We start from the raw sequence: 20,972 nt of genomic DNA, 5'->3' as shown, positions 1-20,972 counted from the left end.
TGTGTGTGTGTGTGTCTGTGTGTCCATGGCAAACTTTAACATTGACATTTTCTCTGCAAATACTTTGTCAGTTGACACCAAATTAGGCATAAAAATAGGAAAAATTCAGTTCTTTCCAGTCATCTTGTTTAAAACAATATTGCACCTCTGGGATGGGAAAAAAAAAAGAAAAAAAAAAGAAGCCTAATTATATGCAAACTGCATTTACTGTTATATTTATATTTTTTGTATTCTCTAAACTTGGCACTTTGATCTGATATTCTGACACAACAACAAGAGCAGTCATTATTATCATTTTTTGTTCAAACAGGAACTTCTTTTGCTAAGCATGGAAGTTTTATTTATTTTGCAAACGTTTTGGTGCAGATAGTAAAGAAGGGAAATTACTCTGTAATTAATGCTAGGGGACTTAATTTGCTTTAAACTGATCTTTCTCATCTTAAACATTACATTTTTTTTTCTTTTCTTTTCTTTTTTCTTCTCCCACGCTTATCCACCATATTTAATACAGAGCACTTTTCAACCATTTTTAAAATCTCTTTTTTTTCCTCCTAATGATTCCTTTACAGGATAAAGCGTGAAGCCCAAGAGAGTCTTGAAGGCTTTGCCTCTTGTTCATTTTACTTCCAAGGGGAAAAAAAACACACCATGGAAATGTTTCTTCAAGAAAATAACAAATAAATAAAGCTGATGACACGCCTCTTTTTCCACAGGGTTTTTTGCTGGTCTATAAGGTCAGCGTCCTTACCTTGAGTGCACCACACACTTCCACTGTCTCCTCATCATCCACCACCACGATGCGAAAGTACCGTGTCTGGAACATAGTCTTCAGGATCTTGCCCAGCTCCACATCCTTGCAACCTGAACAGGAAGGTGGCACAATGGTTAAGACGCTTATATCTGCCCATACAGTGTCTGTGAGGGTCTGGGTTGGAATCCTGATCTTGCCCTTTATCTCATGTTTGTCTTTGGATGGTTAAGACGCTTACATCTGCCCATACAGTGTCTGTGAGGGTCTGGGTTGGAATCCGGATCTTGCCCTTTATCTCATGTTTGTCTTTGGATGGTTAAGACACTTATATCTGCCCATACAGTGTATGTGAGGGTCTGGGTTGGAATCCTGATCTTGCCCTTTATCTCATGTTTGTCTTTGGATGGTTAAGACGCTTACATCTGCCCATACAGTGTCTGTGAGGGTCTGGGTTGGAATCCTGATCTTGCCCTTTATCTCATGTTTGTCTGGAAAATCAAGTTTTAGTCATTTGAATGAGACAATAATTCAAGGTCCTTTTCTGTTGAAACTACTAAAACTCTTATTTCTGCTTTTGTGCTGTCACGAATTGACTACTGTAATTCTCTTCTCATAGGCTGTCCACATGATATTCTTCAGGGAATTCAAAACATTCAAAACAATGCTGCCCGTCTGACTCAGAGTCCCACATACTGATCACATTTCTTCTCACCTCTGCACTCTACATTGGCTCCCCACTGAAGCCAGAATTAAATACAAAGTTGCATGTCTCTGCTATTCTGCTTTCCACTCCGCAGGACCTACATATCTTTCTGACCTTATCAGTGTTTACACTCCCTCAAGAAATCTCCGCTCTTCCTCTGACTGTTACCTTTTGAAACTTCCTCGTGTCGATACAAGAACCTATGGTGAACGTTCTTTCTTTGCTGCTCCTCACATCTGGAACAATCTTCCTTATCATATCCGTGCATCTGATTCTATTTCTGCTTTTCGCTCATCACTAAAAACTCATCTTTTTAAAATCTATCAATAAGCATTTTTAAAACCTATCTATAAGCACTCTCAGCTTCCTTGTCCTCCAACACTACCCATGTCAGCTCACTTTGGATGTATGTAGAGTGGGAGGGGGTGAGTGTGAGTGGGGGTTGGGGTGGGGGGTGGGGGGGGGGGCGGAGGGGGAGGGGTTTTTGAGAAAGAGTGGTCATGAATGTTTTATGTAAATTGTAATATTTTTCTTTCATGTAAAGCACCCCGAGCTCTTAGAAAAGGCACTATATAAATGTACATTATTATTATTATTATTCAAGGTCCCGTGTGCACCACACACTTGGTGCGCTGGAAAAGAACCTATGACAACATAGGTCTTGTTCTCTGGCAAAATTCTGTAGAAGGTATCCACTCTGATAGGTACACAAATATACATGCACTCAGGGTCTGAACAGCGTCTTGGGTTATGCTGCCAGTCAGGAATCTGCCCAGCTGGTGTGGTCTAGTGCATACATGGAATTGTCTGAACGCAGTCATGCCTTCTTGAGAAACTGAAACTATGGAAACTGCTGTAATGATTATTATCAAATGTGGAGTGGTTACCTAGTGATTAATGCGTCCACCTTGGAAGTGAGAGAATCCGAGCAAACAGGATCGATTCCCACAATCACCAGAATTTTCTCCCTTTCCTCTAGACCTTGAGAGGTGGTCTGGATGCTCGTCAACTGGATGAGACGATAAACTGAGGTCCCATGTGCAGCATGCACTTAGCGCATGTAAAAGAACCCATGCTTGGCAATGTAAGGGTTGTCACAAGTAACATTCTGTAGAGAAATCAACCTTGACAGGAAAACAAATACATCTGCAAACAGAAAAAAAGAAATAAAAGGCTGGTGCTGAAATGTAGTGATGTGCTGTTCTTGGGGAGAGCAGCCCGAATTTCACACACAGATATCTGTTTTGACAAAAATGAAAAATGCAGTACGATAGACACGACACAATGTAATACAATTTAACATAGCACAGTACAGAACGACAAAGTGTGATACAACACAGTACACCGCAACACAGTACACTAAAACACAACACAGTATACCACATCACACACAGCACACTACACCTCACCCCACACAACTCCACCACTCTACCCCACCAAATCCCCCACCCCACTCCACTACCCCTTCCCCCCCCACCAACACCACACTACCCATCCAACCACTCCCCACACCCTATTCAACCCCCAACCCCACTAGCCCCCTCCAAACCACACCCATCCCCCCACCCTACCATCACCTCTCAACCACACTACCCTTCTAACCACTCCCCACCCCACTTGGCACTACCCCTCTAACCACTCCCCACCCCACTAGGGACTACCCCTCTAACCACTCCCCACCCCACTAGGGACTACCCCTCTAACCACTCCCCACCCCACTAGGCACCACCTCTTCTAACCACTCCCCACCCCACTAGGCACTACCCTTCTAACCACTCTCCACCCCACTAGGCACTACCCCTCTAACCACTCCCCACCCCACTAGGCACTACCCCTCTAACCACTCCCCACCCCACTAGGCACTACCCCTCTAACCACTCCCCACCCCACTAGGGACTACCCCTCTAACCACTCCCCACCCCACTAGGCACTACCCTTCTAACCACTCCCCACCCAACTAGGCACTACCCTTCTAACCACTCCCCACCCCACTAGGCACTACCCCTCTAACCACTCCCCACCCCACTAGGGACTACCCCTCTAACCACTCCCACCCCACTAGGCACTACCCCTCTAACCACTCCCCACCCCCACTAGGCATTACCCCTCTAACCACTCCCCACCCCACTAGGCACTACCCCTTCTAACCACTCCCCACCCCACTAGGCACTACCCTTCTAACCACTCCCCACCCCACTAGGCACTACCCTTCTAACCACTCCCCACCCCACTAGGCACTACCCCTCTAACCACTCTCCCACCCCACTAGGCACTACCCCTCTAACCACTCCCCACCCCACTAGGCACTACCCCTCTAACCACTCCCCACCCCACTAGGCACTACCCCTCTAACCACTCCCCACCCACTAGGCACTACCCTTCTAACCACTCCCCACCCCACTAGGCACTACCCTTCTAACCACTCCCCACCCCACTAGGCACTACCCCTCTAACCACTCTCCCACCCCACTAGGCACTACCCCTCTAACCACTCCCCACCCCACTAGGGACTACCCTTCTAACCACTCCCCACCCCACTAGGCACTACCCCTCTAACCACTCCCCACCCCACTAGGCACTACCCTTCTAACCACTCCCCACCCCACTAGGCACTACCCCTCTAACCACTCCCCACCCCACTAGGCACTACCCCTCTAACCACTCCCCACCCCACTAGGGACTACCCCTCTAACCACTCCCCACCCCACTAGGGACTACCCATCCAACCACTCCCCACCCCACTAGGCATTACCCATCCAACCACTCCCAACCCCACTAGGCACTACCCCTCTAACCACTCCCCACCCCACTAGGCACTACCCCTCTAACCACTCCCCACCCCACTAGGCATTACCCATCCAACCACTCCCCACCCCACCCTGAAGTGAAGGACTGACCGACAGTGGCCTCGCAGTAGTTCTCCAGAGCGACCTCGTTAGCGATGTTGGCGCCCATCAGGATGGCGCAGGGGATGTCCAGCATGTCGCGGATCACCTGGGAGATCAGCAGGATGCCTCCCCCTTCCGCCACCTCAAACCCCTGCAACACCACCACCACCATTATCATCACTAACCACCACCACCACCATCATCATCACTAACCACCACCACCATCATCAGCACCACCATCACCATCAGCACCACCATCATCACCACCATCACAGACCTGTTAACCCCCAACAGATACAAGTGTACAAGTGTAGCTTGGAGGGGCATAAATTTAGTTTCAGGGTAGCAAAGTGTAGCTTTTTTTTTTTTTTTTTTTTTTAAACCAAGCATTTTTTACCACCAAGGTTGACATAATTATTATATCATCATTATTCTGAAAGGCAAATGAATGTTGTTTTTTGGTGTGTGTGTGTGTTGTTGTTTTTTTACCTTTCATAAACAGCTTGATAAAACTGTATTTAATCAGTACTGATGAATGTGTCTGACAGGTAGATGAAGGGAACAGGCAATTGTTAGTGTTGATGTTTGTCCCAAAACAGGCCTTTTTTATTTTATTTTTTAAAATAATTTTTTATACATACATGTCAAATAGTTGTAACCAGGGTCACTTCAATGCTTTCAAGTGAAGAAATTTGAGTTCCAATGTGTCAAAGGGGAGGAGGCTTCCAGTCCTACTTGGTTGTGATCAGACGGGCAAGAAACAGGAACAACTTCAATCTTAGGCAATTTTGGAATCTGGAAACGCCACTGATTCAGCCTTCCAAAACTTGAGAAAGCAGTTGGAAAGCTTAGCTCCACGGCTCCATTCTTTCAGCCCCATACGGTAGAAAAGAAAAAATACAACGGAGCAGGATGTCATGACAGCCGAAGCGATGATTTGCTGGCTGATCATGGATTCCAATCTGCCACTTGCTGCTGTAGACAAGTTTTGAGCCACACTCCATTTTCAGGGCTGTGAATGCTGGAATTGTTCTTCTCTCCATAACCCACCGAACACTGACATGTGATTACAGGATCTTTAACATGCGTATTTGATCTTCTGCATGCATACACATATGAAGGGGGTTCAGGCGCAAGCAGGTATGCACATATGTTGACCTGTGAGATCAGAAAAGTCTCCACCCTTTACCCTTAACCCACCTGGTGCCGTCACCGAGATTCAAACACAGGACCCTCAGGTTGAAAGCCCAACGCTTTAACCACTTGGCTATTGCACCACTGATGAGCCATGTTACTTCTTATGGAACTGAAGCAAGGGTTTTGTTGTTGCTGCTGTTTCTTCACAGATCAGGGAACAGGAGCACTGCAGTCAACAAATGGAGATTGGAGCAGCGGCCATAAAATGAAGACTTTCTCAGATCAAGTCACAGCGCTTAACATCCCTGGCCAATTAAATAATAATAATTATGGTATTTATATAGCGCTGAATCTTGTGCAGAGACAAATCAAAGCGCTTTCACACCAGTCATTCACACGCATGCATAATTCTAAAACTGGAGAAACTGAAGACAAGGAAGAGGCAGGGGAGGGAGGCTATTTTGGGAAGAGATGGGTTTTAAGGCCACACTTGAAAGAGCTGAGTGTGGAGACTTGACGAAGCGAAAAAGGAAGTTCATTCCAACTGCAAGGTCCAGAGACAGAAAGAATGGCAGCCAACAGTCACCTGCAGGGTCCTTTCTTAAAAACAAAAACAAAAAAAACAAAAACAATTCTCACTCCCCCAGGTGTGAGTGGGTACCTGACTTCCAGCTGGGGAAGGTTAACTTACTCCAGATGATGGAATGCTATAGCGTACCTGACGTAATGTAGCATTCCGGATGACGGAACGCTATAGCGGTTTCGACAATCAAAATTTTTTTCCACGTTTTCCTCATGGGATAGCATAACAATTGCAGCTACACCGGGCATTGCGAACGTGTCAAGGGCTGAATGGAAAGTTTCTTCATGAGATTTCGTAACAACACACTCCACAGCGAGTTCAGGACCCCACACGACAAACTAATCTGCATACGTATTGAAAATGGCATCACAGGCGATACAAGTGGAAATTTTTGGAGCAAACTTGATTACGACAGCGGCTTTTACCACTGCTGAAGTGATTGAAATGCTTCAAACTGAAGGTTTTGACATCGATGATGATGATGAAAACGTTGAATAAAGTATCTGCAGTGAAGAAAGCTATCAGCAAGAAGGTACTGATAGTAACTCAACTTCTGAAAGCAGTGAAGAGGGAGGGGGGTGGGCGTTCACACGACGTGAGGAGAGGGGTCAGTGGGACAAGTACATTGAGTTTCATTCAGATACTTTATGTTTTGTATTTTTTGTGATTTTTTTTCTAACCCTAACCCTGTAGGGAAAAGCAAGGGAGAGAACTATTTGTCCGGAGTGAGTTGAAATGGGGGGAAGGAAAGGATTGTGCCCTGCTTTCCAATGCCAAGTCGCTGATTCTAGTGACTATGAATTCACCACCCCTACAGCAATAACACAGTATGGGGCCTTTAATCCTTCTTCTCCTTTTTCTTATCAGACATCTGTTCACATAATGACCCCCCAAAAAACAACAACAACAACAACCAACCAACAACAACCTTAACTCACTCAGTACGCCCAGTCCTCTCTTCTCCTCTACACAGACCCTTCGGATGTCCAGTGGGTGTCTGAATGACCCAACCTTTAGCTTCCGTCGTCAGAATTGTGGTATTCTTTGTAAACATTCACCTCTTCAGTATAAGAGCCTTCCGCCTGCAATATTTTGATGATGGTAACTGGGGTGAAACGCTGTCAACATTGTCTCTTTCTCCGTTCGTATGGAGAGAGTTAAATTCCACTTCCCATATTCCAACCCAACAAAAATGAATCATAAAACAAATCACAATCCCTCTCGTCTCACGTCCCCTTCCAGAGGGTTAGGCCAGGGGAGAGCACTAATCAGTAGTGACCTACCTTGATGAGGGTCAGGCCTATCTATGGGAGAGCATTCATCAGGAGTGACCTACCTTGATGAGGGTCAGACCAGGGGAGAGCATTCACCAGGAGTGACCTACCTTGATGAGGATCAGGCCAGGGGAGAGCATTCATCAGGAGTGACCTACCCTGATGAGGGTAAGACCAGGGGAGAGCAATCATCAGGAGTGACCTAACTTGATGAGGGTCAGGCCTATGAGAGAGCATTCATCAGGAGTGACCTACCTTGATGAGGGTCAGGCCTATGGGAGAGCATTCATCAGGAGTGACCTACCCTGATGAGGATCAGATCAGGGGAGAGCATTCATCAGGAGTGATAAAAGGGCCAGGCCAGGGGAGAGTTCACAGATGCCAACCCCTGTCAACTGTTTGTAGGAACAATCAGGAAATTTGGCAGGAACATTTCAAATTTGGTATGAACACTCAGACTCTGAGCCACATCAGCAAACGTACATTTTATCTACAAGGCATACAAACACTTGGGCCTACCTGCAACACAGTGTAACTGCTACGATTAAGCTGACTGGTCCATTCAATGCCATTTCAAGGTAAACATGCATGCAATTAGCTGAGCATCATCACGTGAGACTAAGGTTAGTAGCGACTGCCCCGGCCTCATGATCAGTAGGTCTAGAGCGTCTGGATAATGTTACAACAGGAAAGCATGTGACCATGCTATGTGGTCGAAAATGAACTCGTCAGAACAGTTCTGACGTTGGCGTGACGTTGGAACAAACTACAATCAAGTGTAACAAAGTATGGCAAAAATCGTAACAGCTTGCATCTCTGCATTCATCAGGAGTGACCTACCTTGATGAGGGTGACGGCGACAGTGCCTTTTTTCAGCGTGCCCTTCAGCTGCTTGCACACGCCCTTGACGAACTGGTGCGGCAAGACGAAGATCAGGAAGTCTGCGTCTTTGGCCGACTCCTTCACGTCCGGCACTGCGATCTGCCCACATCAATCATGGTGAGTTCTTCTTCTTCTTCTTCGTTCATGGGCTCCAATTCCCACGTTCACTCGTATATACGCGAGTGGGCTTTTACGTGTATGACCGTTTTTATCCAGCTATGTAGGCAGCCATACTCCGCTTTCAGGGGTGTGCATGCTGGGTATGTTCTTGTTTCCATAACCCACTGAATGCTGACATGGATTACATGATCTTTAACATGCGTATTTGATCTTCTGCTTGCGTATACACATGAAGGGGGTTCAGGCACTGGCAGGTCTGCACATATGTTGACCTGGGAGATGGTAAAAATCTCCATCCTTTACCCACCAGGTGTCGTCACCGTGATTTGAACCCTGGATCCTCAGATTGAAAGTCCAACGCTTTAACCATTCGGCTATTGCGCCCGTCAGTGTTGAGTTCAAGTCATCTGTGTTTCAAGAACAATGATGACACTCACATAACTAAAACAAACACATGTACGCACAACTATATATGCACGCATAGGCACAGACATGTATAATGACACTCACACACAAACACACACACACATATATACATACATAAGTACACACAGAAACTCACACACACTACATATGATGAGGACACTCAACAATTAACACACACACACACACACACACATGTATCATGTATGTCATGTCTTTGACATGAGAACAGCAGAGGAGGCAGTGTCTTGCTCAAATTACATCCCCATACTCTCAGCCAAGAGGGCTTTGGGACAGTGGGATTTGGGATGGTCCCTAAAGCCAACTAATCTCCAAGGCTGCAGCACTAAGAGCCAGCATATGTCCATAAGCACACACACATATACATGCAAGCACACCCACACACACAAAGTGGAGTGATGGCCTAGAGGTAACGGGTCCGCCTATGAAGCAAGAGAATCTGAGCGCGCTGGTTCGAATCATGGCTCAACCACCGACATTTTCTCCCCCACCACTAGACCTTGAGTGGCGGTCTGGACACTAGTCATTCCGATGAGATGATAAACCGAGGTCCTGTGTGCAGCATGCACTTAGCGCACATAAAAGAACCCAGGGCAACAAAAGGGTTGTTCCTGGCAAAATTCTGTAGTAAAATCCACTTCAATAGGAAAAACAAATAAAACTGCACGCAGGAAAAAATAACAAAAAAATGGGTGGCGCTGTAGTGTAGCGACGGGCTCTCCCTGGGGAGAGCAGCCCGAATTTCACATACAGAAATATGTTGTCATAAAAAGAAATACAAATGCAAAACATTATGCCACTCACATAGCAAACACACACATACACACACAAAAATCAAGTAATTTTGCAACTGCAAGCACATACTAACACCCCCCACACAACTCACACATTCCAACCTCTCATACTCCCCACTGACCACATTGTGCGGCAGGTCAATGTTGGGCAGGTACTTGACGTTCTGGTGCTTGGTGTTGATGATCTCCGTCAGCTTCTGCCCCTCCACCATCTCCTCAAACACCCACATCCGCACCTCCTTCTCAAAGGTCTCTGGCATCTCTGCGGCGTTGCAGCCCACGATCTTGGCAATCGCCGACCCCCTGCACACACAAACACACAGAGCCATGTGTCTGCTGTACCCATACACTGTTCAGTCATGGTAAGTACCTATCTTTGCCAACTTCCAAACATTCATATTAGAAAGATATTTACAAGGTTCAGTGTAGGAATATCACCACTGAATGGCCGCTTTATAAACTTTAACTCACTCCGAACGAATAGTTCTCTCCCTTGCTTTTCCCTACAGATGACCCATTTGTTCGGGTTAGGAAAAAAAATCACAAAAAATACAAAACATAAAATATCTGAATGAAACTCACTGTATTTGACCCACTGACCCCTCTCCTCACATCGTGTGAATGCCCACCCCCCTCCCTCTTCACTGCTCTCAGAAGTCACTAACAGTACCTTCTTGCTAGCTGCTTTCTTCACTGCAGATACTTTATTCAACATCTTCATCATCCTCGTTGATGTCAAAACCTTCAGTTTGAAGCATTTCAATCACTTCAGCAGTGGTAAAAGCCACTGTCATGATCTAGTTTGCTCCAAAAATTTCCACTTGTATTGCCTGCGACGCCATTTTCAATACGCATGCAGATTAGCTTGTCATGTGGGGTCCTGAACTCACTGGCTCGCTGTGGAGTGTGTTGTTACGAAATCTCATGAAGAAACTTTCCATTTGACCCTTGACACGTTCGCAATGCCCGGTGTAGCTGCAATTGTTATGCTACCCCATGAGGTAAACGTGGAAAAAATTTTAATTGTTGAAACCGCTTTAGCATTCCGTCGTCCAGAACGCTACCTTAAATCAGGTACACTATAGTGTTCCGTCATCCGGAGTGAGTTCATGCGATAACAGGAGAGGGCAGTCATATCTGTCCTATTTGAAAAAAATGTATTGAATCTGAAATACACTTTCTTTCCATCTGCCCCAGCTATAAAATCCTTAGAGATGAATTAGCTCCTAATAAATTCTATCCTCAACCGTCATTATTCAGATTTACTTATCTAATGTTAAAACACGACTGAATATCTGACTAAAAGACTTAGCAATATTTGTGTATAAAGCACCAGACAAAGCTGAATTGACAATATGAAGCGAACATGACAGTATCTAACATGTCATTTTTTACATTTTCTCACCCCACTGTAATGGGCCAGAGACCTCCAGAATCAAACCATTCGGAGTTCTGCTTAGTCATGGCGCTGTGTGGCTCATAAGCGTATGACAAAATGGATTGTGGTTTGGTTTTGTTCTTTCTACTTTCTGATTTGGTCAGCTGTGAATGAACGTCAACATCCAGGATAATCAGATCTTAGAAAAGAAAAGAAACAGCTTCATGCACATGATAGGAACATTATATCTAGTTTTGAGTGGGCATCAAAATTTGTGACTTTCCATGCCTTTGTGCCTGCATATAATGTGTGTGCGTGTGTGTGTGTGCGCATGCAAGCATGTGTGTGTGTGTGTGTGTGTGTGTGTGTGTGTGTGTTCATTCTTCAGTTTAGTGCCTTTTCACTATCAGTGATATTAGACAATTAAAAATTTTATTTTTTTTTTATAGTGGGGAAGGGGGCCGTGGGATGGGGGCGCACAGGGGAGGGGAGAGGGAAGAGGAAAACAAAAAAGGTTGAAAAACTACCAAAAAATGCATGACTAACATGCACTTACATTTAACAGTAACAATTCAATAATGATAATAATAATCAGAAACCATAAACACAATTCTGAAGTACATTAAAGGAATGTAGAAATAGGTCTATGAACTAATGCCTGTGAAAGTTCGACCATAAGAACCTCATCAGAAATAACTTTCCAAAAATCATCTGCAGAATAATTTTTCTCTTTGAAATACTTCGGCAAGAAGGTACGTAACTGCTGACAGTGAAACAAACAATGATGCAAGCTGAACTGCTTACCACAGATGCATGCAACATTCCTACTGTACTTTGTCTTCAGCACATCAAGTTTTATACGGAAGAAAGTAGAGGTGAAAATATAATGTAAATGTGTACAAATACTCATTAGCAATACTTCCACCCTATGCTGAAGTATATGGCACTTGTAAACCTGTTGGAAAATCCACACGTGTTTTCCCTTGGAGTTGGAAACAGCTGCTACAGTTTCATACACAGTAACACTAATCATGCGCACAGGTTTAATTGTAATACAATGTTTACAGTACAGTAAAATAAAACTGCATGCAGGAAAAAAATTTTTTAAAATGGGTGGCGCTGTAGTATAGCGATGCGCTCTCCCTGGGGAGAGCAGCCTGAATTTCACACACAGAAATCTTTTGTGATAAAAAGAAATACAAATACAAAATATAATATGATAAAAGACCACTATTATTAAAGCCATAGTACTGAGCTGTGTGCCCATGCACAAGTTATGGCCATATCATCTGTGTTGACAATGTCAATCAACAGATGCTCTCGCAAAAACTGACCTAGATCATGACATTTTAATGGCAGTGGCACATCTTTGAGATTAAACAAAGATTAAATATATATGTCTACCAACTTGACTGTGAGTGAATGAGTGAGTGAGTGTGAGTGTGTGTGTGTGTGTGTGTGTGTGTGTGTGTGTGTGTGTGTGTGTGTGTGTGTGTGTGTGTGTGTGTGTGTGTGTGTGTGTGTGTGTGTGTGTAGCAAAGTCAAAATTTCACTTCATGGTGGTTAACTGAATAAGCTGTGCAACTGTTTTGTTTTTTTGTGTGTTTTTTTTTTAACATCCTGCCATCTGTGAGAAAAATAGAAACAACCAACCAACCACACAATGTGTGTGTGTGTGTGTGTGTGTGTGTGTGTGTGTGTGTGTGTGTGTGTGTGTGTGCATGTGTGTTTTCAAATGCAGAAATGCATGAGTGTGAGTGCTTGAATGAATGTATGTGTGCACATGCATGTATGTGTATATATAATTTTATTTCATTTTAATTTTTTTTAAATTCATTAGAAAGTTTTATTAATACAATAATAAAGAGAAAATGAAATATAAAATAGCATTTCTGTTTCACACACACACACATACACACAAAGTGACAAACACATACATGCTTGAACACAAATACAGCATGCCCACCCCATTCATATGTGTGTGTGTGTGTGTGTGTGTGTGTGTGTGTGTGTGTGTGTGTGTGTGTGTGTGTGTGTGGTGTTGTTGCTGTTGTTGTCTTCAGTTTAACGTCTTTCCATTTGAAGTGATATTAGACAAAAAAAACAACAACAAAAAACCAACAACAAAACTGAGGAGGTAGGGGTTGTGGGAGGGGGAGGGGGAGGGGGAAGAAGAGTGTGTGTGTGTGTGTGTGGAGGGGAGATAGGGAGAGACAACGCTAGGGAAAAATGGAAACGTTATATGTGTGTGTGTGTGTGTGTGTGTGTGTGTGTGTGTGTGCGCGCGCGCGCGCGCGTGCGTGTGTGCATGCGTGCGTGCGTGCATGCGTGTGTAAAATAAAATTAGTGTAATGTTTATCATTATGTACTTGTGTGTGTGCAAAGAAAAAGTAGGCCTGGGCTGTATAGGGGTGCCTGCCCCAGTGAAGTGTCTCTCCTCTCAACATTCCAGGTTCTATCACCATCAGCAAAGCATGACTGGCCCATAATCATTATCCAACATTTGACCCTGACCTGAAGCCATGTCAACAGTTTGACATTAGCTAACCTCTGTGGCCTAGAAAAACAATCAATCAAATATTTGGGTAACAAAATGTTACAGATTACATAAAGGGATTGCTTTGATCCATAAGAAAGTCTTAGCAATGCTCAAATTACACCCTCACACACTGGGATAAGAGGGCTTTAGGACAGTCAGTGATGGGAATGGTCCCCAAAGGCCAACTAGCCCCCAAGGCTGCAGCACTAACGGCCAGTGCAGTTTGCCTCCCAGTCTGAAAGTCTTAGTCCTTCACAAGACTAAACTGTAAATGATTTCCCGTTGCAGTGGGGAAACCATTGATGATACAGCTCTTACTTTGCTGGTGGCCCAACTGTAAGCTTATGTAATTGTAAATCTCTGATATTAATAAGCTGAGTGAGCCAAGCCAAATGTTTGACGTGAGCTAAACTCTGACCGAGGCCTACAAAAAACAATCCATCCTCTAAGTCTAAGGCAATAAAACGTCAAACACATGCAACGGATCACTTTGAGCTGTGTCCTATTTCATTTCCCTGGACAGGACGGAAAACCCTCTACAGGCGTAAACCACCTCCATATAATATGGAAACATAGTTTCGTGGGAGAGACACACAATGACATACACAAATGAACGTCGTTTCTACAGCACATTTTCTCTAACAGCAAAGTCAGTTTAGACTCAGTACACTCTCAATTGCCCATCCACACGCAGCCACACCCAAAAATGACTAACCACACTCACCCATACACATGCAACCATAGGCAGAAAACGGCTCAGATCAACAGTGGAAAAAAAAAAAAAAAAAAAAAAAAATCATAAAAACACTTCACAGAACAGATGAGTTGTTGTTTTTTTTAGCTGGGATTTGAACAAAGGGAGTGTTAGTTGGCGCCAGGGACTGACAGGCAGTGGGTGCATTAAAAAAAAAAAAAAGCAGTAAACTAAAACATGCAAGAGAAAAGAAGACGTGTACAAGAGAAGATTTAAAACCCAGACAAAGCAACATAAACAAATATCGAACCTTGAAAGTGAGGTCAACACGTGTACAAGAGAAGATTTATAACCCAGACAAAGCAATATAAACAAACATCGAACCTTGAAAGTGACGTCAACACATGTACAAGAGAAGATTTAAAACCCAGACAAAGCAACATAAACAAATATCGAACCTTGAAAGTGACGTCAACACATGTACAAGAGAAGATTTAAAAACCAGACAAAGCAATATAAACAAACATTGAACCTTGAAAGTGAGGTCCATTGTAAATATGAAAACATACAGAAACAGAATTGTGTATGAATGTGCTTAGGGTTTCGTGGAATGCTTGTTTGTATCAATTTATGTTTCTTTTTTTTTTCTTAAAAAAAAAAAATCATTTCTTTGTATTTTTTGATTCAGTTTCTCAAAGATGCATCACCACGTTCAGACAGATCCATAAACACTACCCTACACCTGTTAGGCAAATGCCTGACCAGCAGCATAACCCGACACACTTAGTCAGGCCTTGAGTGCATTGTGTACCCAAGCGGACTTGCTCTGTATAATTTTTCCAGAGAACAACCCTTTTCTTGCCGTGGGTTCTTCTTCAGTGTGCTAAGTGCATGCTGCACACGGGACCTCAGCTCCGCATCTCATCCCAATAACCAGACTGTTTGATTTTCCAGTTGAACTTCGGAGAAAGGGTGAACCTGGGAATTGAACTTAGAACCCTCACAAACACTGTACTGACAGGTAAGCATCTTAATCATTCTGCCACCTTCCTCCCTAGGAAGAAAAAGAATGGATAAGGAAAGATAACAAAGACGTGTGCTCCATAAACTGCACGCATGGGAGATCACACACAAAAACTTGAAAAAGCCAAGGCAACTGATCCCTCCCAGCCCCATAAAAAAAAGGCTGTGCAATGTACATAATTTTGTAACCCTGATTCCAGGACCAAACTGCTGCTTCAAAACAAAACAAAAAAACAACCCCCCCCCCCCCCCCCCCCCCCCCCCCAAAAAAAAAAAAATCTTCTTAAAAGTAAAGACAGAAGAAAGTGACTGAGCTATCTGGACAACTCTCCCAAGACTGTGCTTGGCTTGGAAGTTATAATAAGATCACTAGCATCCAAGTTGTGACTGTATTCACGTGTGCTAGTGCAGTTCCTACAATATTTCAACAACAACAGCAACACAAACAACCCAACAACACCCATAATCTCCACTGAAAACACAACCAAAAAATGAACCCCCAGGAACAATAAACTGAGCACATTCCCCCACCTTGCCACAGCACCTGGCGGGACACATCCTGAATGTTTTGTCAACACATGCACTGACATGTCCCAACTTCTGCCATGCCCGACACACACATCCAAACATGTCATCATTGATAAGAGGGTCAGATACAAATGATGTCCTGTCTTTTTTTTTCAGTCTGGGAGATTATAATAATGCATGATTGTCAGTTGTGTCTGACTATGACACAGCAAAAAAGGCAACTTCTGTCCCAACTATCTGGGCTAGAACTTCGATTATAGTGGAGAGTGTCTTGCCCAAGTTACATCCCCAGTCTCTCTCTTGGCCAAAAAAGCCTCAGGACAAGCTGAGATGGTCCCCAAAGACCAACTAGCCTCCAAGGCTGAAGCACCAATCACCAATGTTGTCTTACCTCCTGGTTTGTGTTCTTAGTCCTGTAATGAATACTGCTACTACTATTTTTCTAAAGAATGGCATTTGTTGAGTGCAATTCTCTAAGAAAATTTAGACTCAATGCACTGTGTCAAGACGAATGATAAAAGGGTGACTGCAACTGCCATTAGGAAAATAGTGATAAATGCAAAGTTTTTTTAAAATTGTTTTATTTATTTTATTTATTTATTCATTTCTTTTTTAGAGACCTTTAGGCAATGGTGGTGTGTCACACAGTCAACAAAAACCTGAACCTACATCACACACTGCACCCTATTCTTTATCATCATTTATCTAATGACTTATTTGTTTGTTTATTCATTCATTCTTACTCAAGTTGCTGAACTAATTTATCTATCTAAATTCATTCATTCTCTCTCTCTATTTTTCTTTTCTCCCTGAAAGGCACCATATTTTACTGTGGCAGATAAGTGTTCACCATGACCCAGTGCACCAAATGATCAATCAGTCGCAGCTGATTCACAATGGCCAGATAAGGTTTTATGCTGCTTTTTTTCAGGTGTTTTTTTTTTCTTTCTTCAAACGACCAGAGAAAAAGCAGGAATCTTGAAATAATTTTTCTTTTATTTCTCTTTTTAATGACATTATTTCATAGCATAAGGGGAACATGGGAGAGAAAAAAAGTGTGTTATCTTCTGTTTATGTTGTCTAATTATTCATAAAAAAAATACAATTACTTGTGTAAAAGAGGGCGCTAGTCAGGGATGCAAAGGGGAGGTAACCTACTTCGGGAGGTTATCAGCTGTAGCTACTTTCGTTTTAGTCTGCACTAGTGGGTCACGGCTAAGTATGTGTAATTAAATTTCTATTTATGTTGTTTATTCAAATCATGTGTAAAAAAAACAACAAAAAAACAAAAACACCAAAACACACACACACAAAAAACCCCACCCCAAACCAACTTATTCATGGCCTTGAGGGCTGAAATCTTTCTCCCTTGTTAAGAATGTGTGAATGCATTTACATACATTTTCATGTATACATCCATATACAATGTAACTGAAACACACACACACACACACAAATTGTATGTGCTTGTTCATGTACATGCACACATGAAAATGAATGTATATTTGTGTGCACACATGTTCTTTCTCTCTCTCACATACACACGTTACACACACAAACACCACAATTAACCATATTCACACATGCAGACATTCTCTCTCTCTCCTCTCTCAAACACACACACACAAACACACACACACACACCATGAACAGCTTAACAAGACACTCACACAACATTCACACACACACACACACACACACACACTGAACAGCTCAACAAGACACTCACACAAGTAAACATTCACACACACACACACACACACACACACACACCACGAACAGCTTAACAAGACACACACACCAACAGTGACACCATGAAAAGCTGAACAAGACACTCACACAAGTAAACATTCACACACACACACACACACACACACACACAGGTAAACATTCACACACACACACACACACACACACACACACAGACACACACAGGTAAACATTCACACACACACACACACACACAAAGTGACACACACTTATCAGCCTTGGTGGTACGACCTGCCTGAGGCTGGTCCCCGCTTGCCAACAAGTCAAACAAGTTCCTACAGGATCTCGCCTCTCACCTTCCATGCCCTTAGGGCTCAGTACAGTGAGTTACAGCCAGGTAAGATTACATCTCCGCTTCCAACTTTCTTCTTTTTGTTTGCACAGTATTTTCTCAGCAAGCAGTGAGCCAAACTGGATGCATGCCAGAGTGTGAGTACTGTGACACACATGTCCTCATTCCAAGAAAGATGCTTACCTTTACAAAAGATACAAGCTAGAAGCTTACTAGTTAACTCACTGCTGCAAAGATGCTACCTATCATGTCATTATGATAATCAACCACATTAGTATACTTGCAGTTGTAGCTTTAAAAAAAAAGAAAAAAAAAAGGAGATGATAAAGATATTGATATAGATATGTGTGTGTATATATACAGAGAGACAGTGAGGCACAGAGAGAAGCAGAGAGAGAAGACTACAAAGGGGGGTGTGAACAGACCAAACTTTCACTCCAACTCCCTTTCTAAATCTTAATCAATTGTATATATATCTTTCTTTCTTTCTTAATTTTTTTAAAAAAAACCATATCCATTTAACAAACTAAATTCAAGTGGGGGGGTGGGGGGGGGGTGTAGAGGGAAAGGACAATGACACTTTTGTCATTGGTTTTTAGTCACCTCAGGTCACTGACAACCACAAGTTGCTGAAATCTGAGGAGGACAGAGGTAGCACACACCTAGAGAGGGACAGCGAATGAGGAAGGTGTAAAGGGGAGGACAGGGGTGGAAGAGGAGTGGGGGATGGAGGGCAGACAGGTGTCAATTACATATATATGAGACCACACACACACACACACACACACACACAGACACACACACACACATGTACCCATGCACCAATGGGGTATGATAGACTGATGGGGTTTGCATACAGGAAAAAAATCACACAATTTATCTTAACGTCAGGAACCCTAATGAATGCCTGATATTTTGAATGATGGCATATCCCCCTTGCACAAACCGCCATCTACTACACCGCGACCTTGGTCAGAAATATCCTTCAGGGATCAGATTAGAAATTTGGTTTTCCTTTAGATTCAAATTCAGGTGAAACATTTCATAGCTCTGTGCTTTATTACTGACATATAATAAATAATTAAGAGAACCAAACCTGTGTCTTTTCTTTATTCTTATCATTTTTTTTTTTTAAAACACACATGTGATAAGCAAAGAGATAAATTTAATAATGCACTAATCTTTTCAAGTCTTACATTCGTCTTTGTCAATGTACAATACACAAGCACACATATGGTGTAATAATATTAATGCACAAACAACAGGCGCAGTCTTATAACTTAGTGGTTACATCACTGGATTTTCAATCTGAGGGTCCTGGATTCGAACCCAGAATCAACTTGTAGTGGGTTTAGGGTGGAGAGTTTTCTGATCCCCCAGGTCAACAGATGTGCAGATATCTAGGGTCTGAATCCCATTCATGTGCATTTTGATACGCATACACTGATACAGATCATGTTTAAAATCATGTCAGAGTTTGCTGGGTCATGGAATAACAGAAATACACTGCATGCATCAACCATGACAGGAATTATCTTACCTAAGTTATCTTGGTTATCTGTTATATTTGTTGCTAACAGCTCTGACAACCACACACGGCCATGACACGAAACTGAAGAATCTTCAGCTAACTGATGATGCTTAATGAAGTAATGGACCAAATCATCATTCAAGTTAATGGTACTGATGTAACTGGCTTCACTGTTAGTTACTGATTAAGTAACTAGCCAGTTATGTTATGATGAAACATAAGTTATATCCTACACCATCAGTAAGTTAAATATATTCATTAAATGGGTTACATCATCAGTAAGTTAATGGTGCTGATGTAACAAGTTACATCAGCAGACAGTTGACGATGTTCATCTTCATGTAATAAGTTACATTATCAGTAAGTTAATTGTGTTCATGTAATACGTTATACCATCACAAAGTTAATGGCATTAATCAACTTAATAGGAGAAAGACCCAATTAAACATGTGCACTTAATGAAACACCAAGCAAGTCACTCTCCACACCCCCTTTTTCTCTTTACCTCCCTTTCCCGTCTGAATTTTATTTTGTGCTTCCAGTTATCAATTTTTGTAACTTTCTAAGAATATATTTCCCACTATCACAATGATCTAACCTTAAAGTTTATCACTGGGACAGGAAAAAACAACAACAACAACTCAAGCAATGTTAATAATTATGATTAATATATATTTTTGTTTTTTGTTTTGTGGTGGTGCTGCTGCTTCCACCATCAAGTCAATGATACAGGACCAGCACACATGCTTTTGCCTACATGAGCGTGTTCACACATGTACAACCAAAGACAAACTGCAACATTGCTAACAAGCACGATGAAGCTTGCACAGTCAAACTGATATACCACAGTCAGGTTAAATATACATGGATCACTCTCATCCTTGAGTTTGATTATTGGTGTGCATCAAGTGGGGTTGTAAGTGACGTGTACCATAATGTCTTACTGGCATGTCAAGTAAACTACGCACCGTTTCTTACGACGATGAAATGCAGAGTTTGGTTTTCAGATAACCATAGCATGGTCGTCATCGTGGTGACTGTCAATATCATGTTCAACTCAAAAGATTCAAATCGAAACAACTTCGTTCAACCCGAATTGTTCGGAGTAAATCGCCTCGTTTGCAAACATATGCAAGAGAAGAAAGAAAAGCAACATACCAGTTCCCAGAACCAACAATGCAAACTTTTTTGGGAGCCATGGTTTATCAACTTCGGGGTTTTGCAGCCTGATCTCTTCTCTTGCTGATAATCTCTGGGCAACTGCCACATGCGGCTTTCCAGTTGACCCTTGTACCCTGTTGTAAGCATGGTGTTGGTTGGTCAATATTTGGGGATAAAGGGAGACGATTCTCCTATTGACATGAGGATCTAGTCCACAGATTGAAAACGTGATGAGTTATTTTAAGAAAACTTGATCTTTTTATGTTTATTTGCAGTCCGTGGCGCTTTGCAGCAATTTGTATACAGGTGAATAAGAGGCACAGCAAAACAAAACAACCCCCTCCCCCGTGACAATTCCAATTTAAGTTTAACAATGAATACAGTACTGATGTCGTTTTTAGTACAACGATCACCACAGAAAACCTTTCATTTGATCATTTTTTACTCACTTGTGTAAACAAAATGAGTATGTTTTAACCC

The 20,972-nt window shown here is 42.7% G+C and overlaps 1 protein-coding gene across 1 annotated transcript in view; it reads right to left on the bottom strand.

Annotated features, from left to right (window-relative positions):
* LOC143276717 (glycerol-3-phosphate dehydrogenase [NAD(+)], cytoplasmic-like) overlaps window positions 1-20,617 on the bottom strand; it is a 35,714-nt gene extending 15,097 nt beyond the window's left edge. The window contains exons 1-5 of the mRNA XM_076581369.1: window positions 20,490-20,617; window positions 9,699-9,879; window positions 8,177-8,317; window positions 4,352-4,493; window positions 749-861 (exon numbers count right to left, since the gene is read on the bottom strand). Of these exons, the coding sequence (XP_076437484.1) occupies window positions 749-861; window positions 4,352-4,493; window positions 8,177-8,317; window positions 9,699-9,879; window positions 20,490-20,530 (618 nt within the window). The 5' untranslated portion in view covers window positions 20,531-20,617. The remainder of the gene's footprint in view (window positions 1-748; window positions 862-4,351; window positions 4,494-8,176; window positions 8,318-9,698; window positions 9,880-20,489) is intronic.
* Window positions 20,618-20,972: the final 355 nt, after the last annotated feature.

The sequence above is a fragment of the Babylonia areolata genome, chromosome 32, assembly GCF_041734735.1.
Source record: "Babylonia areolata isolate BAREFJ2019XMU chromosome 32, ASM4173473v1, whole genome shotgun sequence".
In the NCBI taxonomy this organism is placed as follows: domain Eukaryota; kingdom Metazoa; phylum Mollusca; class Gastropoda; order Neogastropoda; family Buccinidae; genus Babylonia; species Babylonia areolata.
Note: the sequence above shows the minus strand (reverse complement) of the source record. Positions and strands in the feature narration are given on the sequence as shown.